The sequence below is a fragment of the Balaenoptera ricei genome, chromosome 8 (assembly GCF_028023285.1).
Source record: "Balaenoptera ricei isolate mBalRic1 chromosome 8, mBalRic1.hap2, whole genome shotgun sequence".
NCBI lineage: Eukaryota > Metazoa > Chordata > Mammalia > Artiodactyla > Balaenopteridae > Balaenoptera > Balaenoptera ricei.
This window is the reverse complement of record NC_082646.1, coordinates 69851211-69871397: the sequence shown is the minus strand read 5'-3', so window position 1 is coordinate 69871397 and position 20187 is coordinate 69851211. Positions and strand designations below refer to the sequence as shown.

The 20187-nt window shown below is 44.6% G+C and overlaps 1 protein-coding gene across 1 annotated transcript in view; it reads right to left on the bottom strand.

The window, feature by feature from the left end:
* The window catches only part of PARVA (parvin alpha), a 186811-nt gene that overhangs the window by 67061 nt on the left and 99563 nt on the right, over positions 1-20187 (bottom strand). The window contains exons 3-5 of the mRNA XM_059931151.1: positions 15766-15855; positions 15615-15685; positions 12689-12791 (exon numbers count right to left, since the gene is read on the bottom strand). Coding sequence (XP_059787134.1) covers positions 12689-12791; positions 15615-15685; positions 15766-15855 — 264 coding nt within the window. The remainder of the gene's footprint in view (positions 1-12688; positions 12792-15614; positions 15686-15765; positions 15856-20187) is intronic.

The following is a 20187-nucleotide window of genomic DNA, read 5'->3' as shown; positions in this document are numbered from 1 at the left end:
TAATCTGACGATCTTTGTCTTTTAAATGTATAAAGCTAATTTACATTGATTGCCTTTACGAATATACTTGGATTCACTTCTACCAACTTATTTTAAACTTTTTACTACTCTACTTTTCTGATTCTTTATGTCCTGCTTCCATCCTTGTTGCTTCTTAGATTAAGGTTTCTATTCCCTCTCATTTCATTTTCTCCCCATTAAAAGTAGGGAGGTTATACACTGTTTTATTATCTTAGTGGCTTCCCTAGAAAATTTATCATGTGTATTTAACTTAACAGAGTCCTAAGTTAATTAGTCTCTTTATTCACATACTAAATAATACAAGAACCTCAGCACAGTCTAACTCAAATCACTCTTCCTGACTTAAGTGCCTTAGTTGTCTGGGATTCTGATTCTATCTTCATTTTTTGCTGCATTTCAGATCTTTTTTTTGGGGGGGGTCACTTTCCTTCTTTGTGGAGAACACCCTTTAGAAACTCCTTTTAGTGAGGGTCTTTTGGTAGTAAACCCTCTCACTTCATGTTTGCTTAAAATGCCTTTTTTCCCCATTTTTAAAATAAAGGTTTTTTGGTTTTTTTTTTTTTCCCCTGGATATAAACCTGTAAGTTAACAATATTTTTTCTGCACTTTGAAAATATCATTCCAAAAGCTTTGGGATTTGATTGTTCCTGAGGAAAGACAGCTTTCAGTCTGTTGTCCCTTTATAGGTAATCTCTTTTTTTCTCTCTGCTTTTAATCTTTTCTTTGTCTTCAGTGTTCTTAGGTATCATTATGAAGTTCTCTTGTTAATTATCCTGTTTGGGATTCCCTGAGGTTCCTGAATATGAGACTTCATATCTTTCACCAATTTTGAAAATTTTTAATTCATTATGTCTTTAAATATTGACTATACTCCATTCTCTTTCTTTTCTCCTGCTAGAATTCCAATTAGCCATATGTTGGATTTTCTTAATCTCTATGTCTTTTAATTCTCACTTTCCACTCCATTGTCTTTCTAATACTGCATTCTGGGTAATTTCTTCAATGCCATCTTCCAGCTCATCAATTTCTTCTTCAGCTGCATCTAATCCATTGAGGTTTCTAATTTCATTATTCCATTTTTTCCCATTTCTAGAAGTTCTATTTAGTTCTCTCATATCTGCCTGTCCAATTTTTATAGTTACTTGTTCTTTTATCATCCTTTCAATAGTCTTAAAACTTTTATTTTGACATATTAAATATATTTTCTATTCCATAACTGATCAATTGCTAATATCCATAGCATTTGTGGGATGAACCTGCAGTTTATTGTTTTGGTTGATGCTGCCCGTGGTGGCTTCCTTTCATGTGTTTGTTGATTTCTGATTTTGAGCTCATTTGCCTTGGAATTTTATCTCTGGGAATTTTTTGTGGCCTGGGTTTAAAGTTCATTCCTTTAAAGAGGCATATGTTCCCTTCTGCCTTGGGGAACACTAATAACTTGGAACAACTTTTAACTACATTTTCAGCTTGGGGCATTTAAAGCCACATAAGTACTGTGAATCCTAGTCCTAAAATCTGTGTGAGTACAGACATTTGATGATAAGGAATTATCAGTGCAGACTTCTTCTTTGTCCTGTTCCATTCATATCCAAGGCTGAGATAGACATTTATCCTTACTGCCCCTCTCTGTGGGACAAGATTGTTTTACTTTACCCACTGAAAGTGCTACCCTTCAGAGACACTGGCTCTATTCAGGGGTCTCTGATTCAATTCCCCTTCCTTTCAGACTTCAGGCTTTGTGTCTTGGCCCTGTAAGTGTGAACCATTAAACCTCAGGCTAATTAGGCCATTAGAAATTAACATTTATTTTACTGGATTTACACTTCCTTGTTGTTTTTGGCATCAGTAGGATTTCCTTCCCTTCCAGCTTAGCCATGCAATACAAAAATATATTTTTAAAGGCTTATCCAGATTTTTAAACTATGCAGACCAAGAGGATTTGCTTGAACATTTAGTTAGCCATAATGTTCAACCTGAAAATCTATTTCCTTATCTTACGACATTAGCTTGTATATCCAAAACACTTATAATTGTGATGATAGCCATCATCTCTGACTTGTTCCTAATACCATGTCTTTGATATTTCACTATGTAATGTGTTCACTGTTAGGTTTTGTATAAATGGTCTTTATCATATTTAGGTGGTTTCCTTTTCTTCCTATTTTACTTGGGATAGCTGTTGAAATGTATGAAGTATTATTTGACATCCACCGATAGATTCAGTTTTGCTACTGAAATTTACATATGTACTCTACCATTTTTTATAAAATTGAGAATATACAAACATGGAAAAACTTCAAGCTGTGAGAATTAAGTCCCCTCTTCCTATTGCAGTCCCAAGTTCCCTAGTTCCACACCATAGAGAGTTTATTGTGACTTACCAGAGATATTCTCTACATACTCAATCATTAGATGTGTCTCTTAATGCACACGCACAGTGACATATATATACACACAGTACTGCACCATACTTTTTTTACTTAGTAACACACTCTAGGGAGCTTCTCTACTACTTATAAACAAAAGAATAAGAATAAAAAGACTTTCATGCAGCTTTTGAGTTTTTCAGAGACCAGAAAATATCTCGTCCAGCTTAAGAATACCAGTATACATTATCTTCAATTATCTTAGAATCACTGACTATCATAGCAATACCTAGGGCAGTGCTGTCCAAAAGAACTTTCTGCTATGATGGAAATGCTCATTTCTGCACTATTCAATATGGTGGCCACTAGACACATTTGGCTAGGGAGCATTTGAAATGTAGCTGGTGTGACTAAGTAAAGGAATTTTTAATTTTAATTACTTTTAATAGCTATATGTGGTTAGTGGGTACTGTATTGAACAGCTCAGCTGTACAGTTGCACAGGCCATCTTCCTGGTTTTACAGAAGAGTGACCTGAGCTGCAGAGAAATGTTTTAGTGGCAGAACCAGGATTGGAACTCAGATCTCCTTTCTTTCTCTTCATTCCTCTTTCAATTTTAGCATAGCTGCTACTTCAGCCTAAGTACTTTTTTGGGTGTAGGGAAGCGACTCTCAAAACCAATACGACCAAACCCTTCAAGATGCTGCTCTTCCAGGGACTCATGGAATCATCCCTATTTAACATCCATCACTTAGGGTCAGCCTGGTTTACTTCAGCTGCTCATTCCCTACATCACTAGGTTCTCTTAAAGCTTTTCCCCATCTATACTGCCACTCCTCTAGTTCGACACCATTACTATCTTATAAAAGGATGCCTTGCTGGCATTTCCTCTACTGCCTCTGAGCAACCCTCCTGCTGCTCCTATTTCTGATCATGGTGTTTTGCTCACAAGCCATCAGCAGTTACCACTGGGCACTGAATATAGTCTAAAATTTTTATTGCAAGGTCCTCTATAATGCAAGCTCATCTTTCTTTAAACAAATTTCTCATTTTAGAATAGTTTTTAGATTTATAGAAAAGCTGAAATGGCAGTTCAGATAGTTCCTACATATCCTAAATCCAGGTTCACCTATTGTTAACCTCTTACATTACTACAGTACATCTGTCACAACTAATGAACTGACATTAGTACATGACTATTAACTAAACTCCATATTTATTTGGGTTTCACTAGTTTTTCCTTAACATCCTTTTTCCATTCACACCTATTCGTCATTACCTACCTCATGTCTTCTGTTCTAGGATCATTTTTTCAGAGATGCCTGGTTTTTCAAGACCTTGACAGTTTTGAAGAGTACTGGGTTTTTCCTATATTTTTCTCATGGTTAGACTGGGGATTTTGGAGAGGAAGACCACAGAGGTGAAGTGCCCTTTTCATCGCATCCTATCAAGGGCACATGCTATCAACGTGACTTATCAATGGTGACGCTAACTTTGATTTGGCCAAAGTAGTGTCTGTACGAGGTTCCTCCACTCCATACACTAATCATTGGAAGCCAGTCACTAAATCCAGTCCACTTCAGGGATGGGGAGTTAACTTCTACTTCCTTGAAGGAGTTATAAATTAATAACTTATTTGAAATTACTCTGTAAAGAAGATTTGTCTCTTCTCCCTCATTTATTTATTCAGCTATTTATTGATATCAATATGGACTTAAGGATATTTATTTTAGACTTTGGGTTATAATCCAATATTATTGTTACTCATCTTCTTGCTCAAATTTCCACCTTTAGCCATTGGGAGCTCTCTCAGATGGGCCCTGAACACTTTCAACATGCTGCCCCATAGATATATTTTTTTTCCCTTAGTGCCTCTCTTTGGCACTGCAAGATGCTCCAGGCTCATCTGTATGCCCTGCTCCAGTCCTAGAGTCTGCTGATACTCCAGAAGCCCTGGTTTCTATTATTGGAGACCGGTGTTAGAAACCAAGGTCTGGGTGCTGGTTCCCATCTTCTTTGTTAGCCCCACACCCCACTCAACCAATGCTGATGATCACCTACCCATGTGCTCCTGTCTCTATAACACTCTCTCTCCACTCACACTGAAATCCACAGGTGCTTACCAGCAACATTTTTTACTAGAATGTTCTTGTCTTCCTTCATCTGGCTGAAACTCTGCTCCTTCCAGAAGGCCTGATTCAAAATGCCACCTCTTTCATGATGCCTTTCCAAATCTTCAACTTGACAGCCCACAGCCCTTCATAGTACCAGGCTGTGAGCTACCTAAAGGCGGTGCTGTGATGTATTTACATCCATATCCCTAAACTCAGCAGTAGGACATAGCAAATTAAATGGCTATTGCTTGACGAATATTAATTGACTAGATTAAGGTCAGTGTAAGATGTACTCTTTAGGGTCTACCAGGGAAAATGAACGACACACACATACCCAACACAAAACAAAAAACCCTCCTGCAGAGCCTTTATGTCCAAGGGACCCTTCCTGGTCTCATGCCCGAAGAACATACCCTGTTTCAGTCATATGTTATTGCGAAAACCAGAAGGGAGAGCCTTATGACTTCCATCCCTCAGAAAAGGCCTTTTCTGTTCCCAGTTACACGCACATGTTCAAAGATTAGGATCAGGGGAATCTAACATGCCATAAGGCAAATTGCAGAGCTGTCCCAAGTCAGGAAACCTCAATAGGAAACAGGCAGCAGTCCATGGTCAAATGAAATGATGACCTGGGATAGGCATTTCCCTAGAATCCTTTGCCTCCCGCCTTTCTCACTCAGTCACATCTACCGCCTAGGGGATGTGATGTTGGGGATGCAAATATAGCAAGGTGACCATGGATGCACCTGCATGCTGAGACGCTGGGAAATGTGTCCCAACTTCAAACCATTCTGGGACTTTGTTATTGGTGCACTGGGGTAAAAGAATACCCGGGGGAACTGAGGATATTGCATCTATCAGTCGCCCTGAGAAGAGGCTAATCCTGGGATAAAAGATGAGGTGAATTTCCGTCAGGGGCTAGGGAGAAACTTCCTCTTCATTCTTGGGGGTGGGAAGTTTTTGTTCTGAGGTTTGGAAAGGGCTGGAGCCATTGTCATGAGAGGATGGGGGTGGGCACCATAAAGAGGCAGGCCAAAGTGGCCAGCATCTGACTTTTCCCAGGTGGCGACACCAATGGTACAGAGAAATGGCCAGTGTCGGGAGGAGCAGTCCTTAAAGTAGAAGTTGCACCCTCTGGTCTTCCTGGATGATGCTGATACCCCTTCCCTGAGTTCCCTGCATTCACCTGCCGCGGCAGGCAGCTCTCAGCAAGCTGACGTTTCCTATCTCCGGCCCCGAAGCGCTCGCCTTCTCTACCAGGAGTACAATCCAGGGGTTCTTAATTCCTACACAATCCTCAACCACACAGTGATGGGAGCCATAGGGCAAATGTCCCTGCTCCCTGTCCTGAGTAGGGTGATTGAGGGGTGGTGTCACCTTGTTTCTCAGAGGGACCCCCGCAGCCCTGAGCCCTGGTTGCAAACAGAGCTGTCATCCTTATCAATGCACCCTGAATGGTGTTTCTCTTCCTCTCTTACATTCCCCACTTGATCACTTGTACTTTCTAAGATCACCCCTCACATAAACTTCCTCCACTCAAGTCCTTGTTTCAGCATCTGCTTTCAGGAAAACCTCAACTCAGATATGCTGCCAGGGCAAGAGGGAAGACGCAGAGAACAGAGGCAGCAGTGGGCAGCTGGGCTAGGCAGCTCAGAAAGAAGGACCTGGGGGAGGCTGCACCAGAAGAATTTCCCAGACTTGCCTAGGGACTCAGAAGGGCAAGTAGGGACTTCCCTGGTGGTGCAGTGGTTAAGAATCCGCCTGCCAATGCAGGGGACACAGGTTCGTGCCCTGGTCTGGGAAGATCCCACATGCCGCAGAGCAACTAAGCCCGTGTGCCACAACTACTGAGCCTGCGCTCTGGAGCCTGCAAGCCACAACTACTGAAGCCCACGCACCACAACGAAGATTAGCCCCCGCTCACCACAACTAGAGAAAGCCCGCACACAGCAGTGAAGACCCAACGCGGCCAAAAATAAATAATAAATAAAATAAATAAATTTTAAAAAATAAAATTAAAAAAAAAAAAAGAAGGGCAAGTAGACCGGGCACTGATGCTGAGCAAGTAGCATCTGGCCACACAGAGGAGCAGCAGGTTTGATGCCGCCCTCTCAGAGCTCATGATCAGAGAGCACCCCGCCAGACAGTCTACCTGTCATCTCAGGGATGCTCAACTCTTCAGAACTTCACCCTAACAATAACACACACGCACCTCTGGCCCAGAGGTCCCTGCCTTGGCATCTTGCTCATTTCTGGGTTGAGTCCTTGCTCCATGATGTCATCAGCATGGTTTCCTGGATTCCAGGTCCATATCCTGCTCCCGAGATGTGACTCGGCATATCTGGACTCCTGAAGGTCGCTATGCCATTTTTATTTTTTTCTAAATGCCAGTATTTCATAGTTAGTTTACTAATCCCAAACTCAGCCCCCTCCTACTCTCCATGCCCAGCCCCAGTACAATTTGAAGCTGAATTTCTGGAGATGATCATGCCTGCTTCATCTTAGTACCACCGGGTAATAGTACCGTACCTATACATGGATGTTTATTTGTGTGACAGGTAGCCAGTTAAAAACACCAAGTAATGTGCCCAGATACTGATTTCTAAACACCATTCTCTAATAAAAGAAACTGGGGCTCCTTGGAGAAGTAGTTGATTCTAGGGCCAGAGTAAAAGTGAAATATAAGATGAGCCTGGAGCATCTTATAATATGAGAAAGTAAAGAAGTGCTAAGAAAAAAAAATATGGGGCAGCATGCCCAGGAAGTGCCCAGGAGCCAACCTGAAAGAGCTCCTAGTGGTCAAAGTGGGAAGTATATGAGCAAAACATGAATAATGATAATATTGATGATAACCTAAAGTATAAAATAAGTATCTTTGTATCCATACTGATGTAAATAAATAAGTAAATGGGGGACAAGGGACAACTCTTCCTTACAGAAGACTTCCAATTAATAAATGTGGAAGGAATAGGAAAATAGAAAACCTCCACTAGGCCACCACAGTAATAACCGGCAGACATGCTCCACCAATTACAATTAGTGGGAGGAGTGTAAGGAGAAGCAAGATATTTGCAGAGTCTTAAAGTATCTCCTCACAAATAAATTAATAACAAAGAGAAAAATAGCAACTTAACAGTGAAGGAATCTGGCAGACACCACCTTAACCGAGTGGTCAATGTTAACATCAGCAGTGATAAGACATGTTAACATTGTGTCTGCCCTGATATGATGCCCTGAGGACACATCAACTCCATGGTGTCCTTCCCCAAAACATATCACCTTACTCTAATCGTGAGAATACATCAGACAGACCCAAATTGGGGGAGATTCTGCAACATAACTAACCAGTCCGCTTCAAAAGCGCCAAGGTCATGAAAGACAGGAAAGACTATCCCAAACAGGAAGGGACACAGGAGATGTGACAACTGAATGTAATGGGCCATCTTGGGTTACCTCCTAGAACTGAGAAAGGACATGAATGTAAAAACTGGTGAAATCCAAATAAATCCTGTGATTCAATTAAGCATTGTCCTGAGGTTAATTTCTTTTTTTAAAAAATTTATTCACTTTTATTTATTTGTTTTTGGCTGCATTGGGTCTTCGTTGCTGCGTGCGTGCTTTCTCTAGTTGCAGCGAGCAGGGTCTCCTCTTTGTTGAGGTGCGCGGGCTTCTCATTGCGGTGGCTTCTCTTGTTGTGGAACACGGGCTCCAGGCACGCAGGCTTCAGTAGTTGTGGCGCGTGGGCTCAGTAGTTGTGGCGCACGGGCTTAGCTGCTCCGCAGCATGTGGGATCTTCCCGGACTAGGGCTCAAACCCGTGTCCCCTGCATTGGCAGGTGGATTCTTAACCACTGTCCCACCAGGGAAGCCCGAGGTTAATTTCTTAGTTTTGATGCTTGCCCTGTGGTTGGTAAGATGCTAACATTAGAGGAAGCTGAGTAAGGGGAGGCGGGAACTCTCTGGACTGTCTCTGCAGCTCTACTATAAGTCTAAAATTAGTTCAAGGGGCTTCCCTGGTGGCGCAGTGGTTAAGAATCTGCCTGCCAATACAGCGGACACGGGTTCGAGCCCTGGCCCGGGAAGATCCCACATGCCGCAGAGCAGCTAAGCCCGTGTGCCACAACTACTGAGCCTGCCCTCTAGAGATCACGAGCCACAACTATCGAGCCCATGTGCCGCAACTACTGAAGCCCGCGTGCCTAGAGCCCGCGTTCCGCAACAAGAGAAGCCACCGTGATGAGAAGCCCGCGCACTGCAACGAAGAGTAGCCCCTGCTCGCAGGTACTAGAGAAAGCCCACACACAGCAAAGAAGACCCAACGCAGCCAAAAATAAATAACATTAAATAAATAAATAAATAAATAAATAAATAAAATTAGTTCAAAATAAAAAAGTTTTAAAGAAACACTGACAAATGGGCTATGGGTTTAAGTGTTAAGACAAATAGTGAAATATAAAGAAGATCTGGGAGAACTTCAGAGTGCTACCAAGGCAGGAAACAGCTTAATGTGAGAAAAGGATTTTGGAGCCAGAGAAGTTAAGACAAATGATGAGGTTCTGAGCTAAGGAGGAAGCAGTGGGGCTGGAAAATATTGTTGAAAGCCACCCCTGACCTAGCACACAGTGAGCCAGGCACTTCTCCAAGTGCTGCACGTGTACTAACTGATTAAGAAATGGGACGGTTTGGGGCTTCCCTGGTGGCACAGTGGTTGAGAATCTGCCTGCCAATGCAGGGGACACGGGTTCAAGCCCTGGTCTGGGAAGATCCCACATGCCACGGAGCAGCTGGGCCCGTGAGTCACAACTACTGAGCCTGCGCGTCTGGAGCCTGTGCTCCGCAACAAGAGAGGCCGCGATAGTGAGAGGCCCGCGCACCGTGATGAAGAGTGGCCCCCGCTCTCCGCAACTAGAGAAAGCCCTCGCACAGAGACGAAGACCCAACACAGCCAAAAATAAATAAATAAATTTATCAAAAAAAATAAAAAACAAATGGGACGGTTTGACACACACACACACATATATGGGAACACAGTTGTCAGAACTGTGAGTAACAGAAGATGAGGGAAGAAGAAGGAGCTACCCACGATGACCCCCAGGTTTGTAGTCTGTGGTCATAATAGCATTCCTCAAGGTGGAAAACAGATTGGGCTTGGGGAGGAGGAAGATAAGCTCAGTTTGGGGCAGGCTGGTTATAGGTGCCTGTGTGACAGCCAGGTGGGCAGGTGAAAGATAACCTTACTTACAGCTTCAAAGAGAAAGCCATTCCAGAGATAGAGACCTGAGAATGATGATCATATAGCTGATGGTTGAAACTATAGGTGTGGATGAAATCACCCAGGAAGAGGGTATGAAAGAAAAAGAGAAGGGGGCCAAGGATGGAAGGTGGAGGAACCCCAACCATTACAGAAAGAAGAACAGACGAGGAGGACTGAGAAGTGGGTGTCAGAGGTGGAAGAGGACCCGAGGAGCATGAGGTCACAGAAACCGTCAGGCTGGGGTAGGGGGGGTGAGATGTTCAGTAGTGTCAAATGCCACTGCGTAAGAAGAGCTCTCAATTGACACTGGTGACCTGGGAAGGAAAAGTTGATGGGAAGGCGGTGGCACCCAGCCTGTACCTAAGGAGTGAACGCTCAGTGGTGGGAAAGCAGAACAGGGAGTGCCAAACATTATTTTGAGAAACGTGGTTGGGAAAGAGGAAAGAAAAATAGCCAGAGGGGAACTCAAGGTCACAGGGGTCATCCAAAACTCCATCTCCAGACTGATTCCTCCCAGGAGTTCCTGACACATATTTTCAACTGCAAACTAGTTCTCTCCACTGGGTACTCTGCCTGTAGCTTTTGAATGTGTATGTCTAGCCTTAGACCTACAACGGTTCTACACTTAAGTTGACAAAAGAGGCATCATCTCCGCTGTGAATCACATTTTCAACATGAACATTGAGATCTGAGATGATCTAACCTGACTGTACTTGATGCCTGACTTGGGGCGGCACGGATGATGCTGGACAGTTTTGTAACCATTCCCGGAGGTGAGATTGCTCATGACCACGTTCCATCACTGCACAGCCATGTTCCACCCCTGCTTTCAAAGCCCAGCGTAGAACACTTCCAGACAGTTTCAGATCCCGACTAGAAATTTGCTGGCGGGGTTAAAAGCTATAGTCACTAGGAGAGATACTCAGTGAGGCTCACGGCTTTTTCACATCTGCATGTGCCAAAGATGTTTCATTCCTCTCCGTGTTCAGTTGCATTTACAAGCCTTTAGATATGAACACTCATTAATACTGACGTTTGAGTACCGAATCGGCTTAGCTTCCTAGAAATTACTAGATTTTATATTATTCATTCATTCATTCAATATACATTGATTAAGTGCTGGGCAACATGTTAGTACTGGAGAAGACTGGATAAATAAATGCAAAGAGGTTCCTTTCCTTGAGAAGCCCACATACACTTACGTAAACAGCTACAAACAACATGGAATATCCTATAATAATAAAGCCACGTATATTATGTATACATGTCTGTGTGTGTCTATATAATAAAGCATTGTTATGTATACGTCTGTGTATCTACATAACAAAGGCATGTATGTTATGTATATGTCTATGTGTATCTATATAATAAAGGCATGTATGTTATGTACATGCATGTGTATCCATGTAATAAAGACATGCATGTTATGTATACATGTGTGTGTATCTATTTCTGAGGGAACACAGACGACAGCATGACTCTCTCTTCCAGATGTGACTGGGTTGTGAGGGGCATGAGAGGGAGGCACGTTCAGTTGACTGTAGATATTGGAAGGATGAGCAATAATGGTTTGCCTCGGTGGGTAAAGGAGGAAGAAGGGCCCTAAAGGCAGAAGGAATAGCAAGTGCAAAAGTAGAGAGGTGAGGATATGCCCGGCGTATGTCATAATGTGGTGATGGTGTTCATAAACATAACAAAACCACCAAGGAAATGACGAAAGACACTGACTGGGCACTCACTGCGCATCAGGTGCTGTTCTAAGCACTTTACATGCATGAGCCACGTGTGTGAGTGGTCAGAGGTGAGGCTGACAAGACAGCTGGGGATCGGATGATGAAATGTTTTGAATGTTGTACTAATAGGCCTGGACTTTGTCCCACAGGTAGGGGAGAGTGAGTACTGGCAAGATGAGACTTGCAATTGAAAAAGATTCCTCAGCTAGCTGTGTGGGGAACAGGTTGGAGGAGGTGAGATGGGAAGCAAAGAGGTGAGTTGGGAAATTGTTTCAACAGTTCAGACAAGTGAAAATTGCAGGGAGGAGGGATGCGGGAGAGAATTCTGAGCAAGAAACGGGCCTTGGAGACCCCCCTGCCCCGCCCCACAGCCATGGGGGGGCAAGGAAGAGGGAAGGGGTTCTAGTCACTCAGAGGGGCAGGAACATCTTCAGGAAAGTGGATGAGCTCAGCGTGAGGTGCACGCAGGTGGAGGTGCCGAGTGGAGTGGGCAGCTAAGAATGAAAGTCTAGAACTTGGGGCAGTGGTTAGGATGAGAGAAAGTGGGGCGCAGAGAGGGGAAGTCCAAATCCAGTCAAGTTGAATCTGTCATCACCAAGCTCACCCTGAAGTCTCCCGTCCCCGCCTCCTCCACACTTTCACACAACAGCTATGAATGGATACAGGGACACATACCCTTCCAGATGCAAGTTACCTGGAGACGCACAGGGGCCAAGCATCACAAAGCGCATACTTGCACCAACCTAGAGAGAGATACGCAGAGGAACACACACACACACACACAAACACACGGGGCCATAGATCACAGAGGTACACATACACACACAAACACACATACATACACACTGGTCCATAGGAGAGCGGTACACAAACACATACATGCATCTCCACACACATGTAAATAGACCTACAGAGGTCACAGGAGCACAATTTTCTGGAGAGGGTGAGGCATGTATTCCAGTGTACGGTGGGGTCTTTCCATGCTGATGACCCTCGGCTGTGAGGGGGAGTAGCCCCATCTGGTCACAAAGACTCCCTTTGCAATGCGTTCATGTAAAACATCCCAAGAGGACATCTAACTGATCTGTTATCCCACGCAGGACCCATTCCTATTCCATTCCAGGTGGACTGCTGTGGACGGAGAACAACTCTAAAGTAGGAGATTAAAGACACCCACTGCAATATTCAACTCTCCTCTTACCAAAAAGCTTCTGCAGGACTTGACCATCGTATAAATCTTCAGCCAGGTCTTTCACAATGATTCTTTCTCCAACCAAAACATCATTAATCCAGTCAATTAATACCTACACAGAGAGAGAGAGAATAAGAGAAGAGTCATGGGGTATTTTCTTACAGACCAGCTTTCTCATCCTGGACAGTTAAAATTTAAATGAACTTCATATTTTGAAAGGAACAGAACTATCCAAATGACCCAGTATGTGGACAAGCTGTGAGTGGGAGCCCCAGTGGCCCTGTTAACTTTCAGGTATGAGCTCTTCTAGTGCTGATGGCACCCGTGTCTCTGCTAATACCTCTGGCCGCTACCATTCCTTTCCCGAATGGCAAGCAACGTTCGCACAGTGCTTGGCTGTGTGGTTTTGTACCGGCAAGAGTATGGGCTTTGGAGTTATGCAAACTGAGGTTGAAAACCCCACTTTACCTACTAATTAATTTGCGCATCTCTGGGATCTATGGACATCTGTGTGTGTGTGTGTGTGTGTGTGTACCTCTGTCATCCATGGACCTCTGTGTGTGTACCTCTGTGACCTATGAATCTAAGGCAAGCTAGCTATCTGCTCTGAGCCTCTGATTCCCCACCTCTATAACTGAGGTTGAAGATACCTCCCACACTAGGTGGTAGAAAAGAATTACAGGAATTCCCTGGTGGTCTCCGCGCTTCCACTGGTTAGGACTCCGCGCTTCCACTACAGGGGGCACGGGTTCGATCCCTGGTCAGGGAACTAAGATCCCGCATGCCGTGCAGAGTAGCCAAAAAAAAAAAAAAAAAAAAATTACGTGCGGCAAGAACCAAACGGTCAGTAAGGGCAGATTTTATTCATAAATAAAGCACTCTCCCGTTGTGACATCTGACCAGGTGGTTACTGTGTTCAGGAGGGGAAATCAAACACAGAAGTAAACGTATCTGCCCAAGGACAGAGCTAACTGTGAGCGGAGACAGGAATCGGGCTCTTGTCCACCTCGCTCCAAAGCACACGCTCTCTTCCCCGCACCAGGCTCCCTCTCAGCGGGGCTGTGCAGTCTCCTACCTGGTCTGTATCTTGGCCCCCGTCATTCCCTGAGAGTCCTCCGTGCACCAGGCATCCAGCAGAGGCATTCCAGGTGATGCCTCACCCAAGTAATCCACACAACACCCGAGAGGCAGGTAGCATCAGGTAAGGAAACTGAAGTTTGCACAAGGCCATTGCCTTTTTAATTTTAACCTCTTGTTTTGCTTATGAAGATATTATTTATATAAAATAAAATTAACTAATTTTAAGTACATAGTTTGATGAGTTTTGGTCACTGTACACGGTTGTGTAACCACCACCACAATCAAGACACAGAACAGTTCCCTAGCCCTAAGAAGGTTCCTTTGGTTTCTTTGTGCTCTGTCCCCTGCCCTGATCACAGGCCTCAGGCAACCACTACAGTTTTGCCTTTTTGACAATTTCACTTATGTGGAACATCATCTTTTGTGTTTGACTTCTTTGACTTGGCAGAAGTAATTGCCTTTACAACACAGGTGGGAGCTGGGCTAGGTTTCCATCCCTGGCTGGAGCCCTGTGCCTTCAAAGCACATTGTTCTACTGCCCTAAGGCAGGGGCTTCCTTGCTCCCTTCCTCCCTCCTTCCTTCCCCTCGCCTTCCCTCCCCTCTCTTCCCCTTCCCCTACCTTCCTTCCCACTCCCTCCCTCTCTCCCTCAACCATCCATCCATCTATCCATCCAACCATGCGTGCATCCATACATCCAACATCTACCCACCCAGCATTTATTAATACCTGCTGTATGTCATACTCTGTGCTGGATCCTGGGCGTACAATGATGAAAAAAAGAGAGAATCTTTAACCCCAAGCAGCTCACCATTTAGCGAAGGAGACAGAGAAGTACATGAATAGTTGTAATGCCATGTGGTGACTACAGTGACAGAACTAAATGCATGAACCACAGCAGCACACAGAGGGGCTGAGTGACAGCCCTGGGGTTTAGAGAAAGCTTCCTGGAGGATGTGACCCAACTTTGGCTTCAGGGGAAGAGCAGGTAGAGCCCCTGGGCACAGGGACTGCATGACCAAAGGCCTGGTGGTGGCAGGGCCGAAGCAAGCACGGTGCGCAGGCGTGTACGGGAAGCCAAGGCGAACAGATCCGGTGTCCTTGTGTTGCCAGGCAGGGATTATCTGAGGTTAAAGAGGCAGCCAGAGCATGGAGGCTTCAAACACCACCCCCAGGACTGTGGGCTTCAACCTGCAGTTCTTAGAGGAAACTACATACAGGTTTTGAACAGGAAAATGATATATTCAGATTTGCATTTTGAACGAATCACTCTGGCACCCAGTACCTTTTTGTTCTAAGTGCAGCTTGAAGAAGCTGAAGAAGAAGGACACAGGACAAGGAATCAGAAGGGGGATGAAATGAACATTTTTTGAGGGTGACCATTTGTCAGCCACTGTGCCAAGTACATTATGCACAGTATTTCATTTCATCTCATTCGTTTCTGTTTGAACCCCATCTCCTCCACTCAGCTGTGACCATAAACAAACCATCTGGCTTTTCTGAGTCTCAGTTTCCTCATATGTAAAATGGGGATGATACTAGATCTTACTTCACAGGGTCCTTGAGAAAAGTGGTGAAAGGACTGTGTGAGCTCTAGGATCCTGGCAAATGGGAACTTATTTGCGCTAACTTCTCCGGTGCTTATGGTCAACGCCATTCGTTGGGCACTTGTCATGTCCCACTTCTGTTAACTTGTCGATGTCCACCTACTGGACCGCGAGCTGCCTGTGGGCAGGGACTGCCATGCCTTTCTATTCTCTCCGCAGTGGCTCGTGTGGTGCCTGCACAGGGTGCGTGGTCTAGAGACACCTGTTGAGTCTGGGAGGCACCTGAAGCCCCTTCTAACTTCCTCTTACCTTGATCAGTTCTTGAAGTTTGGGGTCGCTGCGTGAGTTGGGATCCACCATTGTTCGCACTTCGTTCTCCTCTTTAAAAAGAAAAGACAGTCAGTGGGGTGGTCCCACCTGAAGGCATTAGGCTAACCCAGAGAACAAGAGACCCCGTTACCCAGCATTGTGTCCTCAGGGTCCAGCTCAAAGGGGATGGGGCTGAGGGGCAGGTTGATGGCGTTCATGCCCTCCTCCTGAAGCTCTGACACTGCAAGAAGGAAGCACAGAGTCACACTGTAGCCCACAGACAACAAGGGGTGGGGCTCGTAACAGTCGTGTTCCGTATCAATGTGGATTGAGAAATAAAAGCACCAAGGTTAGCCTATAGCTGTGGCTCAGCCTGCATCTGATTCCTGCCTCTCCTTGCTAAAAAGGACCAAACTGTCCCCTTCATCTCACCTCTTCTGACCGTCACCTCACTCGTTTTCCTGGAGAAATAGGGCACAGAAATCTGCCTCCTTTCGGAAATGATCTCGGGATAAACAGAAGTGAGGTGGGCCCTGCAGTTTCTCTTAAGTCTCTGCCCTTGCCTCCTGCCTGTCCCTCCTTCCAGGGCTTGCCATCTGGTGCAGCGTGTGCCTGACAACTCTTTGTTGACTGGATGAACGAGGTCCCCACGTTGAGGCTACATGTATGTTGTAGATCATTTCCATCCTCAGTTCAACCCTCCTCTGACTTCTCTCCTGATTCGGCTTCCCTGAGTATTTTTCTGATTATCCCGCCTCCCTCCTTTACCTGGCCCCAGCTGCTGCTTGAGAGTACCTCATTCTGGCCTCTCCCTGGGCTCTGGACCTGTCCCTTCAGCTGTAAGGAGTCATGGGCCCTGTGGCCAGGCACCTCACCTCTCCAGGCCCGTTCCCTCAGCTGAACATGAAGAGCTGGGCAGGATGACCAGTAAGTTCTTTCTTACTCCCCAAATCTTAGAAATCTATGACTCCACTGTCCTCAAGAAAAATAACAAGAGGTCCATGACCACTAAAGACTTCCAGCCTGCTCCCTCCATGCACTGAACCCTCACATGAAGCCTTAGTGAAAAATAAAAATCCCTACCACAAAACCAGTTGTGTGATGGACCCTTGCTGAGCACTTACCTTGGATTTTTACCTCTCCTAAAAGCAGTGGCTCAAATCTCCTCACCTCTACTCAATTCCAGTTTGAGTAATTACTTTGCACCAGTTAAGCACAGAATGACCATTTTCTCTGAAAGCACTGATCACCAAAGGGTTCTTAAAGGGCTGATATGGCAGCTGCAATCAACCTTTAGTAAAAGCAATGTCCCATCTTTCCATTTTATTTATTTTTATGGACTATGGCCTCACCGATTGCCAGCATATACTTGCAAGAACTCTTAAGCACAAGGCAGTTGCTTACAAAGAGTTCTTTCATATTAGCAAACTCACTGATTGTTGCAGCTGGACAGGGAACAAGATTGCCTAAGAAAGGGAGTGAAACCCACTCTGCCCTAAAGGACACAACTCGCATTATGAAGCTGGTATTTAGTCCTGTTGCTGTGGGATCTTGACATTCATATGGGATATCAGCCAGTCACCATCTTGAATCTCCAAATCCACAGACACCCACCACTCTATATAATTCCCCCCACCCCCATAAAACATAACTGAAAAACGTAAGTGACACCTTCAAGGTTTAAATGATTCTACAGGTATAGGACTGCATTTGCTTTCCAGCGAAGAACAACTGCTTCCTGTTAGACTCTATAATGTCTTCTAGCACTCCTCCTAGGACTAGCAGTTTGCTTTCTTTTCCAGGCTGTTTCTTACAAAGAAGCAAGATTTCCACTACTTAACAAGCACTGCTACGCAAGCAACGGGCAATGGAAATAAAGTCACGTTTCAGTGTGGGTGTGAGACTGGGTTTACTGGCCACTGAAGAGACTAGCTCTCGCTGCCATCTATTTCTCCTTCCCGTGTCCGCTCCCCGCCACCACCCCCGGCCATGTCTGTGCTGTCCAATACAGTAGCCATTAACCACATGTGGCTACTGACATTTAAATGAATTAAAAATTCAGTTTCTTAGTTGCGCCTGTCACATTTCAAGTGCTCAGTGGCCCACAAGGGGCAAGTGGTACCACATTGGACAGTGAGAATGTAGACTTCCTCACAGGAGATTCAGTTGGATGGCGCCGTCCTAGGTAATCCCATAGATCCAAATGATGCCCATGTTTAAATCTCCAGCCTGATGTATGCTTTATTATATATTTTTAAAATTAATAAGATTTAATTATCTAAAAGTGAATTCAAGGCAACAGAATCAGGGATAGGATAAAAATGAAGCCTCTTCCTAGATATTTTTCATGTACAAAAGCCACCAAGTTTGACCTAATTTATTCTCTATTGGTTTTATTTTACCCAGCATCACTGGGTTGTGAAAACAGAAGTCAAGCCATTATTAAAACAAGACCCAGAAACAAACAAACAAAAACAAACAAAATCTCCAGCCTAGGCCTGACCCTGAGCTCTAGACTCAATGTCTCCTCTTATGTCTATTAGTGGAGATCTCAAATGTACACATCCAAAACAGAACTCGTGATTTTCAGCACCCTCACCCTCACCATAGCAACACTATATCAAGACCTGTTCATCCCCTACTCTTATCCTCCTCAGTAAATGGCACTACCATTTGCATAAGGGTTCAAGCCAAAATCTGAGGAATCACCCTTCACTTCTTTTCCTCACCATTTGCAGCCAATACATCGGCAAGTTTTGTGGGCTCCACCTCCAAAACAGGACCCTAGACCCTATTCCAACCACTTCTCACCAGCTCCACCACCATCATCCTGGTTCAGGTCCCCATTATCTTTCATCTAAATAACCAGAACCCCCTTCTAACCAGCCCACTGCTTTCTGATGCATTTTCCCCGCCCCCGTCTACTTCCTATAGCACAGTCAGAATGATCTATAAAGATATAAACAGGATCATACATTCTCCTGCTTTAAGCCTTCCTGTGGCTTCCCATCATACTCAGAATAAAACCCCAACTCCTTCCTACAGGACCCTCTGATTAGCCCCCTGCCTCCCTCTTGTATTGTATTTTCTCCATAGCACTCATCACGATCTGAAATAACTATTATTTCTACGTTTGTTAGCTATCCCCCCTTAACAGAATGTAAGCCGTGGGAAGACTGGCACTTTTTCTCTTTTGTTTGCTCTTAGTCTCCAAAGAGGAGCCAGATTGCCTAGAGTCAAATCCAGGCTCTATCACTTACTAGCTATGTGACCTTGGGCAAGTTCATCAACCTCTTATACCTCAGTTTCCTTATCTGCAAATGGGGACGATAATAATATTGCCTACCTCCTAGGGTTGTTGAGAAGATTAAATGAGTTAATATATGTAAAGCACTTAGAGAGTGTCTGGTACTAGTAAGAGCTATGTAATTATTTGCTATTATTACTTAAAATGGTAAGCACTCAAGAACAATTTGTTGAATAAATGAAAAAAACAGTTAAGACCACCCTTCCACTGCACAGGTTGTAAGCTGAAGCACAATTTAGCAAAGCAGTGTATAGGATGTAAAGAAGGATTTCAGCCTGTCCTTAGGGGAAAAGACTGTATTTTGGCCTGACCCTGTGTGTGCGTGTGTGGGCACATTTCTAGGGCAGCATTTCCAGCATACATTTTGTAAAGAGAAAAAAGCTGCCTCTGTCCGAAGACTGTTGTACAGCCAGAGCCAATTTGTGAATATAGAGATATTTACACCTCTAACGCGTGACTAGAAATGCAATATTTGCAGCCAAATATAAAGGTGGGTCTGAACGGGATCTCTTTTTCTGTGTAGATTGTTGTTAAAAATGTTTTCAGATGAAAAATCCCCAGTAAGAAACACTCCCCTCTGCCCTGCCTCTTTAATTCACTCACAGAGACAAAACAAACCCGAGAAGAAAGGCTGAGATATGTTTGCAATTGGAAATGTTTTTTTTTTTTTTCAGGAAATGATTTGGTACAGGAACATCATTCCCATCCCATTAACTGCTGACTCGGAGCCAACTGTTTGTAAAAGTGAATATGCAAACTGCCCAGTTCAGGCCTGGCCCCCGCCCCGTGGGGCTGCATTAGTGGCCACATTCCCAAAACAGCCCGCATGCTTTGGACGTTTCATTTCTATTAAACCAAAGCAGGACCCAGCAGAAGCCCCTCGCCATCCTTATGCTCTGAAAGAGAAAGAGCTGCAATTGAATTTTCTCGGCATAGAATATGAATATGATGTTTATCCCTCGAACCGCCTCTAACAATCTAAAACTAGGTCTGAATGTGCAGCCCTCGGTGTCTCGTGGCGCCATTAGTCATAACTTAATGAACAGATTAAATGCCCAGCTGAAGGTCGGGCTTGGGAGAGCAGGGCGATTGCTTCAACTCCTGAAGTGCTCACCATGAGAGAGGGGGCTTGGCTTTTCTGGGAAACACAGTCTGACTCTGCACCCAGCTGCGCAGCAGAAAAAGTACACGGATGGGCTTTGGAGTCTGAAAGAGCTAGATTTGAATCCTACTTCTATTTTTATCAGCCACGGGACCTTATGTTAG